Below are 21282 nucleotides of genomic sequence, written 5' to 3' on the forward strand. Positions count from 1 at the left end.
GAGACTATCTCAAAAAAAAAAAAAAAAAAGGCATCCAGTTGTGAATCTAGCTAGAGGTGACTCTTTGAGATACTCCTTTCAATAAGTCAGATTATGAGAACGATCCTCTGCCTGGCCATTCCCTTCTTGCTCCCAGTATAGCCAGAGATTGCTGCTACCTGCTCAGTCTGCTTCTGATGATCTTCAAGGGTGGGTAGGTCAGCTAGGTAGCGCTCCAAAGTTTCAATACGCTGCTGCTTCTCCCGGTTCTGCTCTGCTTCCTTCTGACATTTCTTTTTCAAATTATTGATATGTTTATCACGACCTTTGACCTAGTGAAAGAAATGTTCAAAGTCTGCTTCCATTTATTGCTCTGAGGCTATGGATTTTTTCAGTGACTGCTATCTCTGCCTTTGGAGGTATGAGTTTTCTTTCCCACAATAAAGACAGGAAGCTAAGTAACCGTTGACATTTAGACTGGAACACAAACTACAGAGTAACATTCCTGAACTTTTCAGTCAAGGGTAGGGGTAAAAAGTACCTACAGTCGTTTGAAAAAGCTGGTGTCCATCCCATCAGCGGGACACAGATCTGCCTTAACATGGTTCCTAGAGTAAATTGTTTGAAGATATGGACAGAAATCCTCAGGAGGGGAACCCTGAAGCTGTCGCAACTGTGTGTTTCTTTTCCAGGAGACATAAAGAATAAAGGGCTGATGACACAAATGGACTTGGCATCTCTCTTTGAGAAAGTGTTGTTTATAGAAATCTTAAACCCAAGTGAACTGGACAGACAGCAGGGGAAGCAAAATCCCTTAAAAAATTTTTTATTTACTGTGGGCCATGGTTGCTCAGGATCTCTGTGAATTTGAGGCTAGCCTGGTCTATAAAGAGTTTCAAGTTAGCCAGGGCTGCTACACAGAGAAATCCTGCCTTGAAAAAACAAAAGAAACAACACCAAAACACACATACACACACAAAACCACTTTATAATAGTAATAATAAACAACAACAACAAAAAACCTGGTTTCTGGGTTGGAGGGATGACTCAGCAGTTAGAACACTGACTGGTCTTGTAGAAGATCCAGATTCTATTCCCAGTACTCACGTGGTGGCGCACAACTACATCTCCAGTTCCAGGGGATCTAACACCTTCTCCTGACCCCAAGGGTACTACTATATGAATGTGATCAATTGACATACATGCACAGGTACACATTAAAAACTAACAAAATGGGCTAGAGAGATGGCTCAGTGGTTAAGAGTACTGGCTGCTCTTCCAAAGGAAGAGCACCTACATGGCAGCTAACAACTGTCTGTAACTCTAAGATCTGACACCCTCACACAAACATACAGGCAGGCAAAACACCAAAGCACATAAAAAACAAACAAAACAAAACTGTACAACTGCTATAACACAACGATTTGTCTGATAAGGTAAATTTTTTCAAAGGAATGGCTATTTCTATGGATTACATCCATTTGGCAAAATTATCATATCCCTAAAGCATAGATAGCACAATGCTTGTCCCAGGAGGGGCGCGCGCGCGCACACACACACACACACACACAAATATGTGTTGCTGAAAGGAGATGTTGTCTTTGGCTTACAAATAAGGAAGCTCTAGGGGGAACAAAAGAAAAGCAAAAAAGTGAGGCAGAGAATTTTGTCAGTGCAGAGAAACACCCCTATTCTTCCATCCAAAGACATGACAATATTAAGTACAATCTTTGAAAATAAGTTAAAAGCTGTACACCAGGTCTAAGCTGCAACCATCAAGCTCTAAACCTACAGCTCTCACATTTCAATCTGTACCAAGATCACTTGGGAACTTTACTGAAAAATGATAAATCAATTCTAAATTAAAAGCTAGATTTTAAAAGGTAAAGTGTAAAACATAGAATATTAACTTAAAGAAAAAAAAAGGAGTCAGAGGCTGGTGGTGGATCACCTTGAGTTAAGGCCAGCCAGGGCTACACAGAAAGACATTTTCTTTAAAAAGAAAAAAAAAAAGCGAGAAAGGAGACAAAAGTATGTGGTATTGGTGTAATTGACATATACTCCTGTCTCTACAGTTTTCAGCACTAAGGAGCTAAAGTGGGAGGACAGCCTGAACTACATGGTGAAGACTAGATTAATCAAGACTATACATAGCAAAGGCCATATCTCAATAAATAAATAAATAAATAAATAAATAAATAAATAAATAAATAAATAAATAGAGAAAGAGGCGGGAGGAGACTGAGAGATAAGCTCAATGGGCGAGAAGCAACTCACAACCAACTCTAACTGTAGCTGCTCCAGAGTTACCCAACAAAACACACTCTCCCTCCCCCCTCCCTCTCTCTCCCTCCCTCCCTCCCTCCCCCTCCCCTCTCTCTCTCTCTCTCTCTCTCTCTCTCTCTCTCTCTCTCTCTCTCTCTCGCTCTCGCTCTCACTGGTCCTCTCCCTCTCTCAAAATAACACAAAACAAAACACAAAGTCAAAAGGCAGCAGCTGCTGAAATGTTGGCAATTAAGAGCACCCATGTCAGGTGGCTTGTAACCTCCTGTAACTCCAGTTCTAGAAGATCCAATGCTTTCTTAGGGCATCTGCAAAAAGTTTTTTGTATGTGCCATATACTCACATAAATAAAAATAAAAAATTTTAAAATAAAATAAATGTGATATTTTAACATGTTTTCAAAAGATCAAAGTATGCAGAGAGAAAGATAAATTATTCATGGCAGAGGATTTAATCTTCTTGAGAGTTACAGACCACTCCCATGAGCCTCTGTATTTGAAGTACAGAATAACACAGGGAAATCCTTTGAACTTCCTCCCAGGCACCTCTGGAAGCAGGTCTCAATTACAGACCTGAAAATTCAGGGAATGCATTGTTAATCTCAAATGCAAAGTAATCACCCTCATGTGCACTTCCCCAACAAGAAACTTGAACTATAAACCTGAGAGGTCAAGTGAGAGGCTTGAAGACCAATGAACATCCTTGGCAAGAGAGAGGGTGCAGTATAGGGCTGAAAACAAGTATAAGTAAAAGTATATGTACAATTCTAAGACTCTAAGCACTGAAAATCAAAAGTCAAACCTTTCTTTTTTTGTTTTTTGCTGTTAGGGTCTCACTATGTCAGCCTAGAACTTTCTATATAGACCAAGCTGCTCACAAACTCACAGAACTGTCTGCCTTTGCTTCTTGAGTGTTGGGATTAAAATCATGCACCACTGTGCCTGACATTCCTCCCCTTTAGAATTATTTTATTACTGTGTATATATATGGTATGTATATGTGGGTATATGTGGCACACATGTAGAGGTTAAAGAATAACTTTCAGGAGCTGGCTCTCTCCTTCCCTGTGGGGACTAGAGACTGAACTCAGGTCATCAGGCTTTACAGACAGCCTTCTTTGCCCACCAAGCTATTTCTCTCACTGCACACCACAATTTAACAAGCCAATGATTAGTACTGTTGATTGATAGGCTACAGAACCACTGAGAAAGTATGAGAGAGATTTTTCTAGGTTACCTGAGGTGGGAAGGCAAAACTCTAAATTCCCAAGGCATCACATATGAGGTGGATTCTTGCACGCATTTAATCCCAGCACTAGGGAGGCAGAGGCAGGCGGATCTGTGAGTTCAAGGTCAGCCTAGTCTACAGAGCTAATTCCAGGACAGCCAGGGCTATTACACAGAGAAATCCGGACTTCAAACAAACAAACAAACAACAACCCCCCACCTACTCCAGAAAAGAAAACTTAGTGTGCTATGAAATGAAATCAAGGCCAGTCTGGAAAATACAGAGAGATCTAAATCTTAAAAAAAAAAAAAAAAAAAAAAGAAAAGAAAAGAAAAGAAAGAAAGCTGATGAAATAGCCCAATGGGTAAAGGCATTTGCCACCAAGTCTGACATGACAACCTGAGTTCAATTTCCAGGATTCCACATAGTGGAAAAAGAAAACCAATTCCCATACTTGCCCCATAATAAAGACATGAGATTTTTAAAAAGCACTGTTGTAACTGGTTTTGACACAAGTAGCCTAGAGCAAAATAAGTTCCCCAAGAACGTTTTTAGAAAGCTGTGAAATGTACCAACAGTACCCACAAATTTTAAACGAGCTTCCACAATGGTGACCAATTTTATACTAAGGAATCCTAAGAGCACTGACAAACTCACAATCTAGCTGCAAGCATCAAATCTTTCTCTATTTTCAGTAGGATGACGAGAAAGCAGACTGAATGGAGTTAGGGTTGCCACAGGCATTTAAACCTCTTGTAGTGTGCCATCTGATACAACTGCCCAGGTGGTTTCCCTGCAGAAAGCTGTGCTAGTGAGGGACTGGACTGGTCACCTCTCCCCAACTTGAGGAGTCTTGTACAAACAAAGCAGAAGAGTAGTTCCATCTCTAGGCTGGCGCCATGTGAGAAGTTGATGGGGTCCCACTTAACTGCTTCTCTTGGTTTGGGGAACAGACTAGAGTGACTACTTGGCAAAGAAGGCTGCCAACCACTCTGTCATGGTGTGGAGCCATCAGCTCTCAGCTCACCCTTTCTTCCTGCTTCTTCCCCTCCTCTGAGTGCTTCTGCAGTGTCACTTTGAGAGACTCCCTGATAAGCTGGATCTCAACTTCAGAAGCAGACAGTTTCTTTTCAAGCTCCATCTTTTCTTTGCTCAAGGCTTCTGTCTTCTGTGCAAACTGTGCCCGTAAGAAAGTGTTCTCGCGCTGCAACTCCTGCCAAAGACATTCTTAATATGTAACTGGTTCCCTGTAATTACACACTTCCCATTACACTCTACGTCAAGTATCATTCTTCTCCAATGATTTCTTCAGGTATTGCTTTCCAGAACCAAGAGACTCAGTATCACTTGTTATTGGAATTTGTTAAGTTTTGGAATCTTACTCATTGGTCCACTGAATCAGAAATTCTAGGGACAGATCCTAGTAATCTGTGCTGTAAGCCAGCCCTCCAAGTGACTCTGATGTGCACTTAAGTTGGAAAACCAGTTTTAACAGCAATACCTAGGAATGGAGATTTGACTCAGTGGTTAGAGCACTGGCTGCTCTTGAAGAGGACCTGGGTTCAGTTCCCACCACCCAAATGGCAGCTAACATCCATCCATCCATAGTTCCAGTTTCAGGAGATTTGAAGCCCACTTCTGACCTTCATGGACACAAGGCACACACACACAGTACACAGAAACACACACAGTACATAGACATGCAAACAGGCAAAATACCCAAACACATAAAAAAGGAAAATAATTAAAAAAAAATACATACATATTACAATACCCACGGATGTATACCACAGAGGAAGGACCACAGACAAACCATCACAAGATTCAGGCTTGAGACCTGGCTCCCTCTACTCAACTTGTTTTTAGTCAGTAAATTAGAGAATATTCTGATGCTGTTAGATCAAATAGGCCTTAATACAATATCTAATATTCATCACTCAAAAGCACAAACTGCACTAGTTGACAAGGCAAAGTCCTTCTCAACCCTACTGAGTGAGAATATGGTTTTAAGTTGTTCCTAGAACTAAATCTCCCATGGCCTCTGCCACTCTTTATATAGCCAGGGCTAGCAGATCGAGACTCTAAGAACATCTGCTGGTGGTGGTGCAATCTAATCTCAGCTCATGGGGGGGGGGGGCGGCAGATGCAGGTGAATCTCAGTAGTGAAATATTCACCCCTCCAGCACCTATCACACTGACCATGCCCATTGGGTGGTGGGGACAGATATGAAGAGGAGGAACTAGGTCTGGGGTTGGGAACCCTGGAGCTCTCCTGATTCCTGGACTGGACAGAGACAGATGGAGCATCCAGAGGCAACCTTGGGACTGGAACCTGCTGGTTCTGTATCTGTTGTAAGTTATTTCTCCCTGAATAAACATCTATTCAGCCTATCTGTTTTCCCCATCCTTATTTTTCCACGATAAATCTCCAAGTTTGAGGCCAGCCTAGTCTACAGGGTAAGTTCCAGGACAGCCAAGGTTACAACAAAGAAACCCTGTCCTGAGAAAAAAAACAAAACAAAACAAAAAACCCCCAAATCAACTAAACAAAAAGACTCCTTAAGAATAAGGCTATAGAGATGGCTCAGCAGTTAAGAGCACTTGATGCTCTTCCAGAGGACCTAGGTTTGATTCTAGAACCCACATAACAGTACAACCATTTGTAACTCTAAACCCAGAGTGTTTATATGCTCTCTTCTGGCCACAGATACCAGACATGCAAGTAGTACACAAATATACATGTAGTAAAAAAAAAAAAAAAACAAACAAACAAGAGATGGCACATCATTTTAGATTACTTGTTGCTCTTGCACATCCTATTCTGACTTACTTAGACACCAGGCATGAATGCTGTGCACATATATACACATAGGCAACACATTCATACACATAAATAAATCTTTCTTTTAACCCCAACCATACACATACACAAACATAAAACACAAAGACTACTAAGAATATTATTCAATGCTAGGACCTTACAATCGACAATGATTTACCTTCCTTTCCTCCTAAGTATCTTTTGATACCAAGACATCTGCACTCTCACAAGAGTCCAGCAAAGTTTAAGATGTTTACTCTTTAAGTGCAGGGCACCTTTGTCCTTCTCTATTTCCTGAATATCTAAGCACAAAGAAAATACTAAATTATAATAAGAGGAGAACTGCCCTGGGGGCTATTAACTTACCTGTAGCCTCAATAAGCAGACATCCCCAAAAGGGGCAGGACGACCCAAAAGGGCACTGTGTACTTGTAGTTCACTCTCTCGCACTTTCTGCTCCAACTGAGAGATATGCTTCCTCTGCCTGCAAAAGCCAACAGTCAGATTTGCCATTCCAACATTAAACTACTTTACAGAATGAGCCCTTTCCTTAGATTGAAGGAAATAGATGGACCTTGACTCTAGACATCATTTTAGAAGGCATCTATGTGTGCTATACCACAAATGTATGTTAACATTATATTTTGCTGAAGGGGTAGGATCAAATGAGAAAAAGATTAAGGGAAAAATGAGGAAAGATTTGCAGTGAACCAGTCACCCCCTGTAAGCCCTCCATAAAGGCCCTGCAGAGAGACTGGCCTATCAAATAGTAAGAAGTAAGAGCAAGCTGCACAGCAGCCAGGCTCTACCTTGGGGCAAAGTATGGGCCGAAACAAGAAGGTAAAGTGAGGGACAGGTATAACATAACCTGCCCTTGGGAAGGCCTTATTAAGTGCCTCCCAGGGAGACCCAACAGCAGAGCCTGGTCTTACAGCACCCCTGACATCTTACTTGTCAATGAGGAGCTCCTTTTCCTTCAGAAGATGTTCATTACTGTTCAAGATGCTGAGCCACTGTGCTGGCTCTAAGGTGGGCAGTAAAGGAGCAAAAGCAGCAGGGTGGTGACAGACGGCTCCATTTTGAAGCTGGAAGACAAACAGGCCAGATGGGCATGAGCTTGTACCTGGGAATACCTGAGCAGTATCCAGTTAGGATTAGAAGTCAAAATCTAGTCTTGCTCAGACTAGATAAAAGTCAATGTTTTTAAAATAATTTTAGCTCTGATGCATGACTGGAAAGAACTTGCCAGGGGGATGTCTGCCAACTAAACACTCTGCTCAGAAAGTCTCTAGTTTCTATGGTCAGTTATTAAATCAGGAGCTCACAGACCAGGCAAAGAGAACATATCCTGCTTTTCCTTCCTTTTCACTCTTCAGCAGCACAAAGGGGAGTGGGGCTTAACAACAACAACCAACCAACCAAGAGACATTCCCCCTCCCTGAGACTGCTATTTGAGGCAGGGTCTGGCTAGACACGTAGTCCTAGCTGAACTGGAACTATCTATGTAGATCAAACTGACCTCCAATTCATAACAGCTCTTCCTGACTCTGCCTCCTGAGACAGGCATTTGACATCACACCCAGCTTCAAATGTTGATTGTGATGGTGGGTGAGAGAGAATGTATGTGGGTGTCCTGGAGTCTGGGGATGGAATTCATGTTCTAGGCTTGTACAGCAGTGCCTCTACCTGCTAACCAATCTCATTAGACCCTTAAATGACCTTTAGGGCTGGGCATGGTAGCCTTTAACCCCAGCACTTGGGAGGCAAAGGCAGGTGGACCTGTGTGAGTTCAAGACCTGACCAGTCTACATGGACAACCAGAGGCTGGCAGATCTCTGTGAGTTTGAGACCAGTCTGGTCTACAAAAGCTAGTTCCAGGACAAGCTCCAAAACTACACAGGGAAACCCTATCTCGAAAAACAAAACAAAAAACAAACAAAAATAAGTAAATATAAATGTAATAATATAGCCAGGGCTACACAGAGAAACCCTAAACCCCTAAACAAACAAACAAACCCCTAGAACTTGTAAGAGAAAGGTTATGCATTCTGAGGAGGATCATAGCATACAAAATGCAAGAAATGGTTGTCTACCTGCATTTGTTCCATCTGTAAACGAATCAGTTCCAACTGCTGTCGACAAGTACTGAGTTCACAAGACTGTTCTCCAGGGTGCCAAGGGTCAGGACTTGGTTGCCAGACCTGAGAGGACAGTGACTTGGAAAGCCCAGGAGCAGGCTGGAGTCCCAAAGGAAGCACCCCACTGTTGCCAGCATGTGGTCCATTCCGTTCAAATACTGCACCACTGCCTGGTGCCTTCTTGGATTCCGGCAATACTTTGTATACATCTTTATTTGCATCAGATCTTGGGTTGGGAAAGTGGACTCGGTAATGTGGATCTGAATATAATGTCTCTACCATGGCTGGCTGGTTAAGGGTAGACTCCATGCTAGGAATATCAAACTTCCTCATCTCTCCCTCTCTTTCATGGCCGACGGCTGGAAACCAGGACTGTTGAATCCCATTTTCTCCAGCAGCACTAGGGAGATACATGAAATCTCTTGATAGGCCTGGAGAACGTTTCACTGCACCAAAGTCTCCATTCCTTGTCATCCCCACACCTTCAGCCAACCCTGACAAGGGTAGTTTAGAGGAAGAAGGCCCAGAAGGTGTAGAATTTGGTTTGGCAGGAGAGGCCCCCAAAGTAGAAGGCATCACATGGGCTGTTGGAATGGTTATGTGGCTTTTGATTGGCTGAAAAGAAGGGCTGCCACTTGAGCTGCAAAAATCTGTGGAGAGAGAAGAGTCTTCCATGAGTCAAAATTAAAGCACCAAGCTTTCTTGTTTGGTTGCTATGCCAGATGTTCCCTACTTGTTTTCAGATCAAGTGGAGGGTCCTATCGGGAGAAGCAGGTTGGAGCTGGAAAGTGGTGGCTTGTGCCTGTAATCCTACCACTTGGAAGGTTGAAGCATAAGGACTGTCCAGTTTCAGGTCAGTTTGGTCTACACTGACAGTTCTGGGCCAGCCATGGCTAGAGTACCACGCTTAACCCCTAAAAAAGGAAGAGAGGAAATCAAGCAAGACACAACAACTTGAGAAATGTGTGTTCCAGTATCTCAAATGCTATTATTTATAAGATATGCCAAAAAACAAAACACAATGATGGCTTCACTTTTACTTATGTCCACCGTCCAATAAACTCTTGGTGGTCATAAAGCAAAGCTGAAAACTAAACTTAAAACAAAACAAAAACCACTTACTTTAACAGAAATGCATTAGGCCCAATGCTTCTGGAAGGAAGCTGGACAAATCTAAACTATAATCTAATCTAATAAAGATAAAATTCCTTCCAGGGAGTGCGGAAGCCCCCGACCTCCAAAGGCTCCTCAGTGAAAATGAGCAATGAGTCCAAACTACCTGAAGACAGGAGAGACAGACGGTGCTGCAGGGGATCCGGGGCAGGAGCATAGCATCTGAGTCAGGATTGTTCTCTCCCACATCCCAGAGCTGACAGCCTGGACACTCAAGGTTATTCTTAGTAACTCTCAGGTTTCACGCTAGCACACTGAGCATGCTCATGTGGGTAAATACAGAAATCTTCTATTTTGTGTTTTGTTTTCCTACTTGCCTATTCGTCTGTACTAGAATGTGATTTTAGACTTTTCTTCAGACTAGATTTATATTTAAGGCCCACCTGGGCTACATAGCTAGCTGAAACCAAGCCTGCGTTTATAATGAGACCCTGTCTCAAAACATCTCCAAACAAGTAACAAAAAACAAACACATCCAATCCAAGTTACCCCTTGTGATTTATGTGAAGTATTCAACTTCCTATATTCATGTTGTCCTGGAGGCATATAAAAGATTATGCTAAAAACAAAACAACCCCCCCCCCAAAACAACAAAACCCAAAACTAGGCCTAGGGTGTACATAGCTATAATCCTAGCATACCTGGGGGGTTGGGGAAGGACAACTACAAATTCAAGACCAGCTTGTACTATATATAAAGTTCCAGGCAGGCTGGGCTAGAGTCAAACTCTGTGTCAAAACCAAATAGGCACATGGAATTCCTCTTAACCCTGAATCATCTCTGGTAACATGTATTAGCCCCTTAAGATAAAAAAGAAGGAAATTTCTCAATTAAAGGAGACAGCCTTAATTCTAAGACAAGTAGGCAATCTATTTGACATCCTCAGTATCACATCCTAAGAGGACCCCAGCACAGTAATAGAGGCAGACACGGAGACTGGAAGGCCTGCTAAAACAACCAACTCAGACCCATTCTATAAAATATCAAGCCCACTTTAAGTCTGGTTTGTCTTTTAGAACATTTTGAAAGAGAATAGCAATAATTATTTTCAATTTTGTATTACATTCTATGATTTCCAAAGGCATTCCAGATTTAATTTATGGCATTTTATGTATAGACAGCCACAGTTTTCCAAATCATGAAGCCTTTGATATTTCAAAGGTATAATTCTAAAATCTCTCAGTTACATCCTGTCCCCTCAAAAAGCAGTCCATTCTTCCCAGCAACCCTCTTTTCATGGAACGGAAAGTCAGCTATTGCTATAATCAATCAGTTCTGACCACATTCCATACCAGTTATCAAGGATGCTAGTTTGAATCAGCCCAGCCAACTACATGCTGAGTAAACCTGTTCTAAAGCAACTGGGACCAAAATGGTGTCAATGCTGAAATAAACGTTCCTTTGGGATATTTGCACAGATTTGACTGGTTGGGCATACATAACACAAAATTCTGAAATCTAAAAAACTAAAAAAAAAAAAAAAAAAAAAAAAAAATCAAGAAGGAGTGGATAGAGTAGGGAATGCCTGTAATTCCATCAGTTGTCCTCCTTTGGCTACACTGTGATTTCAAGGTCTGCCTGGGCTACCTGAGACAGTCTCAAAAATCTAAAAAAAGGCCAAGCGGTGGTGGCACATGCCTTTAATCTCAGCATTGGGGAGGCAGAGGCAGACAGATCTCTGTGAGTTCCAGTCCAGCCTGGTCTACAGAGCGAGTTCCAGGACAGCCAGAGCTGTTACACTGAGAAACACTGTCTTGAAAAATAAACAAAAATACCCACCACCAACAAAAAAACACCTAAAACTTCATGGCATGGGACTGGGTAAGAAATACCCGAGTGGTAGAGCATTTGCCCAACTTGTACAAAAGTCCTTAGTTTGACTTCTGGAGGGTCCTTGAGTCTTGTTGGCCAACCAGTGTGAGTCAGTGAGCTATAGGTTTAGATGGTAGACTGTGAGTGCTTATCTAGCATGCAGAGTCCTGGGTTCACTCTAACTGCTTAAACTGGGGATTGTAGTTTATGCCAATTTTCAGAAAGTGGAGATAATCACAGCACATAGGCAGTGGAGGCAGACATTCAATGTCATTCTCAGCTATACAGCAAGGTGTAGCTAAGACGGTCTCAACAAACAAACTGATCAACCAGAGCCAGTGAGATGACTCAGCAGTTAAGAACACTTACCCCCAAACCTTTACAGTGAAGACTAACAACTTAAGCTCCCTGGGATTCTTATGATAGAGAGAACTGACTGCCATAAGCAGAGTTTGACCGCCACACTGAAGCATAGCATGTGATCACAGAGATAATAGACTCACACACAAAGAAGAAACATAAAAACTATATGTAGTATGAACCTTCTATTTTGCTGTTTTTTATTATTAACTTTGCTTAATGTTTTTAAGGTTCATCTAATTCAAACCACACGAGTACTTCATTTGTTTTATTCTAAGGCTTTATATGAATATACAACACTTTTTAAAATATCTTTTTTGTTTCATTTGCATTGGTGTTTTGGCTGCATATATCTGTATGAGGGCATCAGATGGATACCCTGGAACTAGAGTTACAGACAGTTGTAAACTGCCATGTGGTTGCTGGGAGCTGAACCCAGGTCCTCTGGCAGAGCCGTCAGTGCTCTTAACCACTGAGCCATCTCTTCAGCCCCCACTACATTTTTTTAGTCATCCATTCATAGGCTATGAATGTGTTTTCACTTTTTGCTTATTATAAATAAGGCTACTATGAACGTGTGTGTTTATGTTTTCATTTCTCTTGGCTATAAACCTAAAAGTATAATTATTAGTTTAAAAGTTATCTTCAGGAGGCTATATCTCAGGTGGTAGACACTTGTCTTGCTTGCATGAAGGATTTGATCCCTAATGCCGTAAAAATCAGGTGGGGGCACATGTCTGGAGGAAAATCAGAAGTTCAAGGTCATTCTTAACTATATAGGGAGTTTGAGGCTAAGCTAGAATACATGAGACCCTGTCTCAAAGGAAAAAAAAAAATCTTTATATTTAATCTTTGTAGAAAATGCCAAATTATTTTTCCAAAGCAACTACATTTTAAATTCCTACCAGTTACATATAAAGATTTCAATTTATCTACATTTTTAGTGACACAGAGTACCTTTTTTATTTTTTGAAACAGGGTCTTGCTATGTAGCCCAAGCTGGCCTTGAACTACTATGCTAACATTCCTACTTCAGTGTATTTTTCATTACAAGCTGGCCATGGTGGCACACACCTGTAATACAAGCACTTGGGAGATGGATGCAGGAAGATCAAGTTATTCTTAACTACATAGCAAGTTCAAAGACAGTCTGGTCTACACAAGACATTGTCCCAAAAACCAAAAAATAATACACACACTTTAAAAAACGTTTAATTTTTCATATGAGTATTTTGTCTGCATGTATATACGTGTACCATGACAGGATTCCCTGTAACTGAAGTTACAAACTGTTTTGAGCCATCTGATGTGGATACACTATAAAATAAACTTGGGCCCTTTAGAAAAGCAACAAGTGCTCTTAACTGATGAGCCCCATAAATAGTAATTTTTTTTGTTACTACCTAGCTTTGGTTGTCCTGAACTCAGTAAATCAGATCAAGCTGGCCTTGAACTCAGAGATCTCACTGCCTCTGCCTTCTGAGTGCTGGGATTAAAAGTCTGTGCCCCATAAATAGTAATTATCATCATTAGAGCTTCTGCCTTCTAGGCCTCATCTAAATACCTTGTGGAGTACTGACAGGTAGTTGGTATTTAAGTACAAAAACAAGAGGCAGAGATACTAAAGATACAAAAATGTTTTATGGAAAGGGATTAGTAAGGGAGAAGGGATGGAGAAAGCCTTTGTAGGACTACTAGAACATGCATAGTAGTAAAACTGGCATAGCTAGTAGAAGCAACTAAATATGGGATTAGCACAAACAGGCCTAGATTAAAGAAGGAAAAAGGGGCCATGATTGAAAAACAATAGACAAGCACTGTCTGACTGGCAGAACACCTATCCAGCATGTGTGAGGATCCAAGAATCAATTTGTAGTACCACAGAAACAAAAACAAACAAAAAACAGATCTATGTATCCATGCCATAGTAAGACAACAAACTTGGAGATATTAAGAAATAATTATTCAGATTCCATAACTAAACAGCCTGACCCTATGATCATTCTATAAATGACAAATATATGGAATTCAAATTGAAAATGGCAGCATTAGGTTGACAATCAAATCACGAATCCAACCTTACCCTCTGCAATGTCTGAGCATGATGTTCCAATGGCTGTGTCCCCACTGTCAGCTATGCTTGAGCAACGGCTGAAGCGGCTCCGAAAGGCCTCTGAGATAACTGGGGTCTGCCACTCAGTTCCCAGAGAGCTGCCTTTTTGAATCACATTGGAACCTGTAGTACAAGACATTTTTCATTTTGGTGTGAACCAGGAAAGTCAATGAAGTACTTTGCAGGGGAGGGGCATTAAAATCAGTACATTTTTATTTAGGGGATTTTGCATGTAATTCCTTTACTGTCCATCCATGTTGTGGAAGTTCAAGATTTCTCAAGATAACCCTTTTTCAAATAATAGGTGATTAATCCAGTATTGTTATTAGTCCTGCATGTCAAGAACATGAAAGTAATCAACTAAACACCTGGAACTACATTCTACCTCAGTTAGACCTATCTACATTATACCTTATTACTAGCAACATAGAAAAATTTACAATAGATCCTTGTTCTAAGCATGCACTACAGTGATAATTTGCAATGTGGTTCTTAAAAACCTAATCCCAACAGGCTGCTTACTAACAAAACCCTTGGTTTGATGTTTTTTTTTTTTTTTTTATGGTCATGTCCATAGCAAATGAGAAATTGAATTCTAAAAGCCTGATAAACATGTCAATAAGAACATTATGTTTTGGAGACAGGGTTTCTCTGGGCAGCCTTGGCTGTCCTGGACCTGTAAACCAGGCTGGACTCAAACTCAGAGATCTGCCTGCTTCTGCCTCCCTAGTGCTGGGATTAAAGGTGAACATTCTACCACACCTGGCTGAGTTATGAGACATGAAAATGTTAAAAGACAGAAATAAGACCTAACAAGACGACTGGCAAGGTGACACACACCTATAATATTATACTTAGGAAGCAAAAAGATCACTCCACATCCAACGACAGCCATATTTACATAGCTAGTTCCAGGCCAGTCAAGGCTATATAGGGAAACCCTTCTCTCAAAAAAAAGGGTTTGCTTTGTTTTAGATTTTGGGAATTGGGGTTTCTCTATGTAGCTTTGGAGAGTGTCCTGGAACTCTCTCTGTAGACCAGACTAGCCTTGAATTCACAGAGATCCGCCTGAGTGCCTCCTGAGTGCTAAGAATAAACGTATGTACCACCACCACCCAGCAAAGGGGTTTGCTTTGTTTTGTTTTGCTATAAGGTCCTACATCACCACACCTACATACAATTTATTGAAACTCTGAAGCCATAATACTTTAATCTAGTTTACAGAGAAGAGAGCTATGACATACATGTGCATGTCCAATGCTCACATACAATCCTTTACATAGTTTCCCTTATGTTTTTGGTTGTGAGCCTAGCCCTTAATGGCTGAGCCATCTCTCCAGCCCTTTACATGGTTTCTCAATGGGTGCTATTAGCATTCTGAGCAAAAATATTCTTCAATGTATATAGCCTCTGTAATCTACACATCATAGAATAGTTTAATATCACTGGTCTCTACAAACTAAATACCAGCAACAACCCTCATTCAACCACAATGACGTATGAATTATCCTACATGTTCCAAGGCAGCACAATGGAACAGGTACTTCAGTTCCTTGTTGAAAACTTATTACTAGTCTGAACCAAGGTACCCTCAACAGGTCAATCCAGGTAAATTTTGAGGTCAATCCAGATAAATTTTGAAAGTCAATCTAAAAAATTTAAGGTGGGCTAGGTGTGGTGGTGCATGCCTTTAATCCTTGCACATAGACATATCAAGTTTTAGTTTAGACAGGGTTACATACACAGTGAGACCCTGCCTCAAAATAAGTGTTATCTTGAGGGCAATACAAAGAAACTACATAAGGGACTGGAGAGATGGTTCTGCAATTAAGAGTACTGACTGCTCTTCTAGGGGACCTACGTTTGATACCCAACACCCACATAATGGCTTATAACCATCTATAACTCCAGTTTCATAATATCCGAGGCCCTTTTCTGGCCTCTGGTGGCACCAGGCACACACTTGGCGCACAGACCATATATGCAGGCAAAATACAAATACACACAAAATCACGAAAGCACTTCTGTTTCTGAGCAGGTAAGAAAAAGCAAGACTAATGGAATTTGACTTCAAAGTTGGTTGTTATGTACTAGGAGGTAGGTAAGATTAGGATTTAAAAATGAACCGTTGTGGAAATGGCTCAGTGGTTAATAAGAGCTCTCACTGAGTATCCAAGTTCAGTTCCTAGTACCTACTTTGGGTGGCTCACAGCTCTAGGGGAAATCCATCACCTTTTTCTTGCCTGGCCTAGCAGTTGAACTCATGTGTATATAGCCACACATACACTTAATTTAAAAAAAAAAAAAAATCTTTAAAAAAATGTATTAACATACTACTAGCAAAGCCAATATTTTAGCCAAGGAAAGAATGTGTTCTCAAGTGAGGCCAGCCTGGACTACATAGCAAGCTCTTGTCTGCAAAACCAATGAGAAACAAAGAAAACACAAAGCAAGTCCTAGAAAGACAAAAATCCAAATTATTTTTGTTTTTAGAGACAATGTCACCTATCCTTCAAACTCTTGACACTCCTGCCTGGGCTAAGTGTGTGTGCTACTTGCTTGTTTTTAATTGTTCTTTTATTTGTTTTTTTTTTTTTTTTTTTTTCTCTCTCTTTCTTTTGAAGGGTTGGAGATGTAGCTCAGTGGTAGTTCTTATTTTGCAACTAAAAAGTTCAGGATTCAAAGTTTAGCAACACCAAAAGAAAAAAATAAACTAATGTATTATTTTTCTTCTGAGGTAGGTTCTGGATGCACATGCAGCCCAGGATGGCCTTGAATCTGTGATCTGTCTCTGTCTCCCAAGAGCTGCATGTGGAACGCACCACTACGATCTCGAGATAAATCCTCACAGCTGGTATCCAAGAATTGCAATCTTTGAGGACTAGCATGTGAGTAGAACACAGTGACTCATGCTGTTTCCCCTATTTTACACAGAACTATGTCTCATAGTCAGACACAGAAGTTAACAACCTCTGGAGTCCACAAACACAAGAGAGCATATCTGCACACAACTGCAAACTATACACACACACATATGAAAGAGTACAAGCCAAAATTGAATACAGAAGACTACTTACCTGGTGAAGTAGCATGAGAAGACCTGTCATTGGGATATTTTTCTTGCATGGCCATCAGTTACCTGAGACACTGCAGAATTAAATAAAGAATAACCAGTTATTTCCCATTGGTTGGAACTAAGAACAAAACAAGAACCCATAATCCTGATAAAAGAATAAACAAATCCATTTTCTTCCCAACTCTAAACAATATGCTTCTGACGTACGTGCGTGTGTATTTGGGGAGGGGTTCAGGTTTCCAATTGGCCCACTTCCAATGCCCTAATTCCCAGCTTGTTCACCTATGCTTCTTTTCTCTCTTTCTCTCCCTCTTTTTTTTTTTTTTTTTTGAATTTTTGAGACAGGGTTTTTGTGTAGCTTTGTAGACCAGGCTGGCCTCAAAATCACAGAGATCTGCCTGTCCCTGCCTCCCAAGTGCTGGGACTAAAGTATGCCACTACTAACCAACTTTTACCCATGGGTCTTATCAACTAGCTATAAATCAAGGGTTTCATGATTCCCTCCTAGCATCTGATTTGCTAGAATGACTTACAGAACTCAAATAATCTTTACATTTACTAGTTTAGAGCAGGTATGACGGTACACATTTGTAATTCCAGTATTCAAGAGGCAGAGGCAGGAGAATTACCACAAATATAAGGCCAGCCTGGTTTACATAATGAATTCCAGGTCAAACAAAACTACATACCTATTTTGAAAAATAAATAGCTAGATGGTGGTGGCACATGCCTCCACCCAGCACTCAGGAGGCAGAGATAATCAGATCTCTGTGAGTTCAAGATCAGCCTGCTCTACAAAGTGAGTGTCTAGATACCCAGAGCTGTTACACAGAGAAACTCTGTCTCAAAAAACTAAAAAAGAAAAATAAATAACAGGTTTATTATAAAAAAAAAAAAAAAAAAAAAAAACATTACAGCCAGGTATGGTATTGTATGCCTATAACTTTATACTTGGGAAGCTAAGACAGAAGGATCACCACAAGTGTGAGGCCACAGAATGAGACTGTCTCAAACAAACAAAAACAGGAAAAAAGATATTGCAAAGGACAGATATGGCAATGATCCCCTTGGGTTTACTACTGATGGAGAAGCTAGAAATGATAAATGATGTTATAAAGGATTTACTTTGTTAGGAAAAATCAAGTTACACAAAAGCAGAATTTAGCTAAAGGAGTACTGCCTCAAATATGACTAGAAGATAAAAGTAACATACTAGCCAGATTTCCTACAAACTACAGAAAGGCTAAGAAAAATAGAGCTATACTTCTAACATAATTAGGAGTTAAGGGTTACTGTTTTTGTATGTTTTGTATTTTTAGGCTATGTTTTTATAGAGATTTGTCCACCAATACTGCTGTTCATTAAGCTCTATTACCATGTCAAAAGGAGTTTATTTCCATGTCAAAAGGAGTAGAATTCCACTAGGCAGGCAGAATAACTATGGTTAACATCTAAAGGAAGAAATAAAAAAACTACCTAGGGACAAGTCAGCTTATTAACATATGAAAAGATAAATATCATTCTGAAGCTTCTAAGGCTATTTTATTAGTATACAACAAGCAAGAGAAAAAAATAAATACATATATTACAACAGTATATAGTATATTCAAGTACTCTTCCATATTTTACTTTGAAGAATATTTTAGGGCTGGGAAGACTGATTAGCGGTTAAGAATACAGGCTGTTCTTCCAGAGGACTCAGGCTTGATTCCCAGCATCCCCTTGGTGGCTCACAACTTTAGAAATCCAACACCCTCTTCTGGTCTTTGATGGCACTAGGTACAGACATGTGGTACACATACACAACACCCAGGCAAAACATCCAGCTATACAAGATAATGACAAGAACTCATCTTTTAAAGAGTATTTTAAAAAGCAAACCATGAGCTTGGTTAGCAGCAAAGGCCTTCAATGCCAGCACTCAGGAAGCAAAAGCAGATTTCTGTGAGTTCAAGGTCAGCCTGGTCTATATAGGGAGTTCCAGGACAGCCAGGGCTACACAGACCTTGTCTCAAAAACAAAAACAACAAAAAAAATCAAACCATGGGGGCATGGTGGCACATACATGTAGTCCCAGCTACTTAAGAGGGTAAGATAGGAAGATTGCTTCATACTACAAAAATTTCAAGACCAACCTGGGAAATATATAGCAACATCACATTTCAAAAAACAAACAAAAGGGGCTGGAAAGATGGCTCAGTGGTTAAGACAGTATACCTCTACTGTAGAGGACCTGGGTTCAATTCTAAGCACCCATATCAGGCAGATCACAATCCCGTGTAACTACAGCTTCAAAAGATCTAACACCCTCTTCTGGGCTCCAGATGGGCACCTGCACTTACATCTCACATGCACATACCCACATTCATACACATATAATTAAAATTTAAAAATAAATATATTTTTCATTTGGGAGATAGTAGCACCTGACTTTGAGCCCAGCACACAGGAGGCAGAGGTAGGAAGATCTCTGTGGGTTCAAGGTCAGCCTGGTCTACAGAACTAGTTCCAGAACAGCCAGGGCTACTCAGAAAAACCCTGTCTCAAACAAAAACAAAGAGAGAGGGAGAGAAAAAAGAAAAGTCTAGCTCTATAGCCCAACCTGGCCTGGAACCTGCAGTGATTTTCAGGCCTCTGGCTCCCCCCAAAACAAAACTTCAAAGCCAAACAACAATGACAACAAAAATCAAATAATCAAAATGTATAAATCAGGTAGAACACTCCTGGGATACTAGTATTTGAGAGACATAGGCTTTGACTCTTCTGGGCACCACTCGGTAGTGGCCTACGGCTTTAATCCCAGCACTTGGGAGGCAGAAGCAGGCAGATCTCTGAATTCAAGGCCAGCCTGGTCTACAAAGCAAGTTCCAGAACAACTAGGGCTATACAGAGAAACCCTGTCTCAGAGAAACAACAAGGGACTATTCTGGGTTACATGAGACCTTATCCCAGAAAAAAACGAAATAAAGAAAAGGAGGAGAAAGGGAGGAAAAGAGAAAAGGATGACGTCAACTGTCAATGTTAGGCCCTTCACTCAGGTAAAGCGAGACCTTGGCTAGGCTGCAGAAAGTTTCAAGACCAGTCAAAGTGAAGCTAAGCTAGTGAATTTACTAAGTATTTAGATAGATGCACATAGGAAAGACACTGTATACATGCAGGTTATGGGTATGGAATTCTCAAAGAGGGCTGCATTAAGGTGTCTTTACAACAGCTGTACTGATGCTATGGCTAAAATGCTCAAAGTATGCAATTTATAATAAGAGTACAATTAAGCCACATTTAAGATTTCAGTTTAAAAAAAAAACCAATATAGTTTTCTAAAGAATATTTTTCTTGCCAGGTGTTGGTGGTGAACGCCTGTAATCCCAACACTCGGGAGACAGAAGCAGGCAGATCTCTGTGAGTTTGAGGTCAGCCTGGTCTACAAAGCTAGTTCCAGGACAGGCTCCAAAGCAATCAGAGAAACCCTGTCTGGAAAAAAAACAAAAAAAGAATACTTTTTCTTCCCAAGGCAGGGTTTCTCTGTGTAAAAGAATTTTCTTTTGTAAATGAAATTTTGTAAGATAGTTTCATGAGGTGCACTGTTTAGATTCAAGATGCAAACATATCAGCCCTGAGTATACGAGTATCTGTTGTTTTTAATGCCTTTGTTTAACATGTTAGAAAACAAACAAAATCAGGAGGGAAACAAACAGGAATTCAGAAATTCTGAATTTAAGAGTGCCCAAAATAATTTGGGAAAATTCACAAGATACAATTCTTAGAGGTGAAATTCAATTTTAAAAGAAAAAAAAAGTGATTATATGTACTAATTACTTTACTGACCTCTACAGTTTTATCTTAGCAACAACAACCCAAATGCATCATCTCACTGAGTACAATAATATAATGGAACCAAACTCCAAAACCATACTTAGTAAAAGTATCAACTTAGCACCCAGGAAAACAGACTGTGTAAATTCCAAGTTAGCATGACTACACAGTGAGACTCTGTCTCCTTAACAATTGGGCTGGAGAGATAGCTCAGTGAGCAAGAGCACTGGTTGCTCTTCCAGGGGATCTGGGTTGGATCCATCCTAGCATTCACACAGTACCTCAAAACAACCAGCTTTAACTCCAGTTTCAAGGTATTCAACGTCCTCTTCTATAGGCTCTTTGGGCATTGAGTGAACACGGTATACAGTATAGAGTACATGTAGGGAAAACACATCATATACATAAAATAAAAACCAAGGGGCTGGAGAGATATAGCTCAAAGGTTAAAAAGCAGTGGCTACTCTTCCAGACCCAGGTTCAATTC

General features: G+C 40.6%; 1 protein-coding gene across 3 annotated transcripts in view; it reads right to left on the reverse strand.

Moving 5' to 3' along the window:
- Positions 1 to 21282, reverse strand: part of Cep85 (centrosomal protein 85) — a 36870-nt gene that overhangs the window by 10179 nt on the left and 5409 nt on the right. For 2 of the 3 annotated variants that reach the window (XM_051173437.1, XM_051173438.1), the window contains exons 2-8: positions 16984 to 17053; positions 13877 to 14029; positions 8404 to 9098; positions 7262 to 7395; positions 6677 to 6794; positions 4517 to 4702; positions 159 to 311 (exon numbers count right to left, since the gene is read on the reverse strand). In XM_051173437.1, the coding sequence (XP_051029394.1) occupies positions 159 to 311; positions 4517 to 4702; positions 6677 to 6794; positions 7262 to 7395; positions 8404 to 9098; positions 13877 to 14029; positions 16984 to 17038 (1494 nt within the window). In that variant the 5' untranslated portion in view covers positions 17039 to 17053. Of the gene's footprint in view, positions 1 to 158; positions 312 to 4516; positions 4703 to 6676; positions 6795 to 7261; positions 7396 to 8403; positions 9099 to 9727; positions 9748 to 13876; positions 14030 to 16983; positions 17054 to 21282 lie in introns of those variants that run through there. The other variant, XM_051173439.1, reaches the window with a different exon arrangement.

Source organism: Phodopus roborovskii, unplaced genomic scaffold, assembly GCF_943737965.1.
Source record: "Phodopus roborovskii unplaced genomic scaffold, PHOROB, whole genome shotgun sequence".
Taxonomy (NCBI): Eukaryota; Metazoa; Chordata; class Mammalia; order Rodentia; family Cricetidae; genus Phodopus; species Phodopus roborovskii.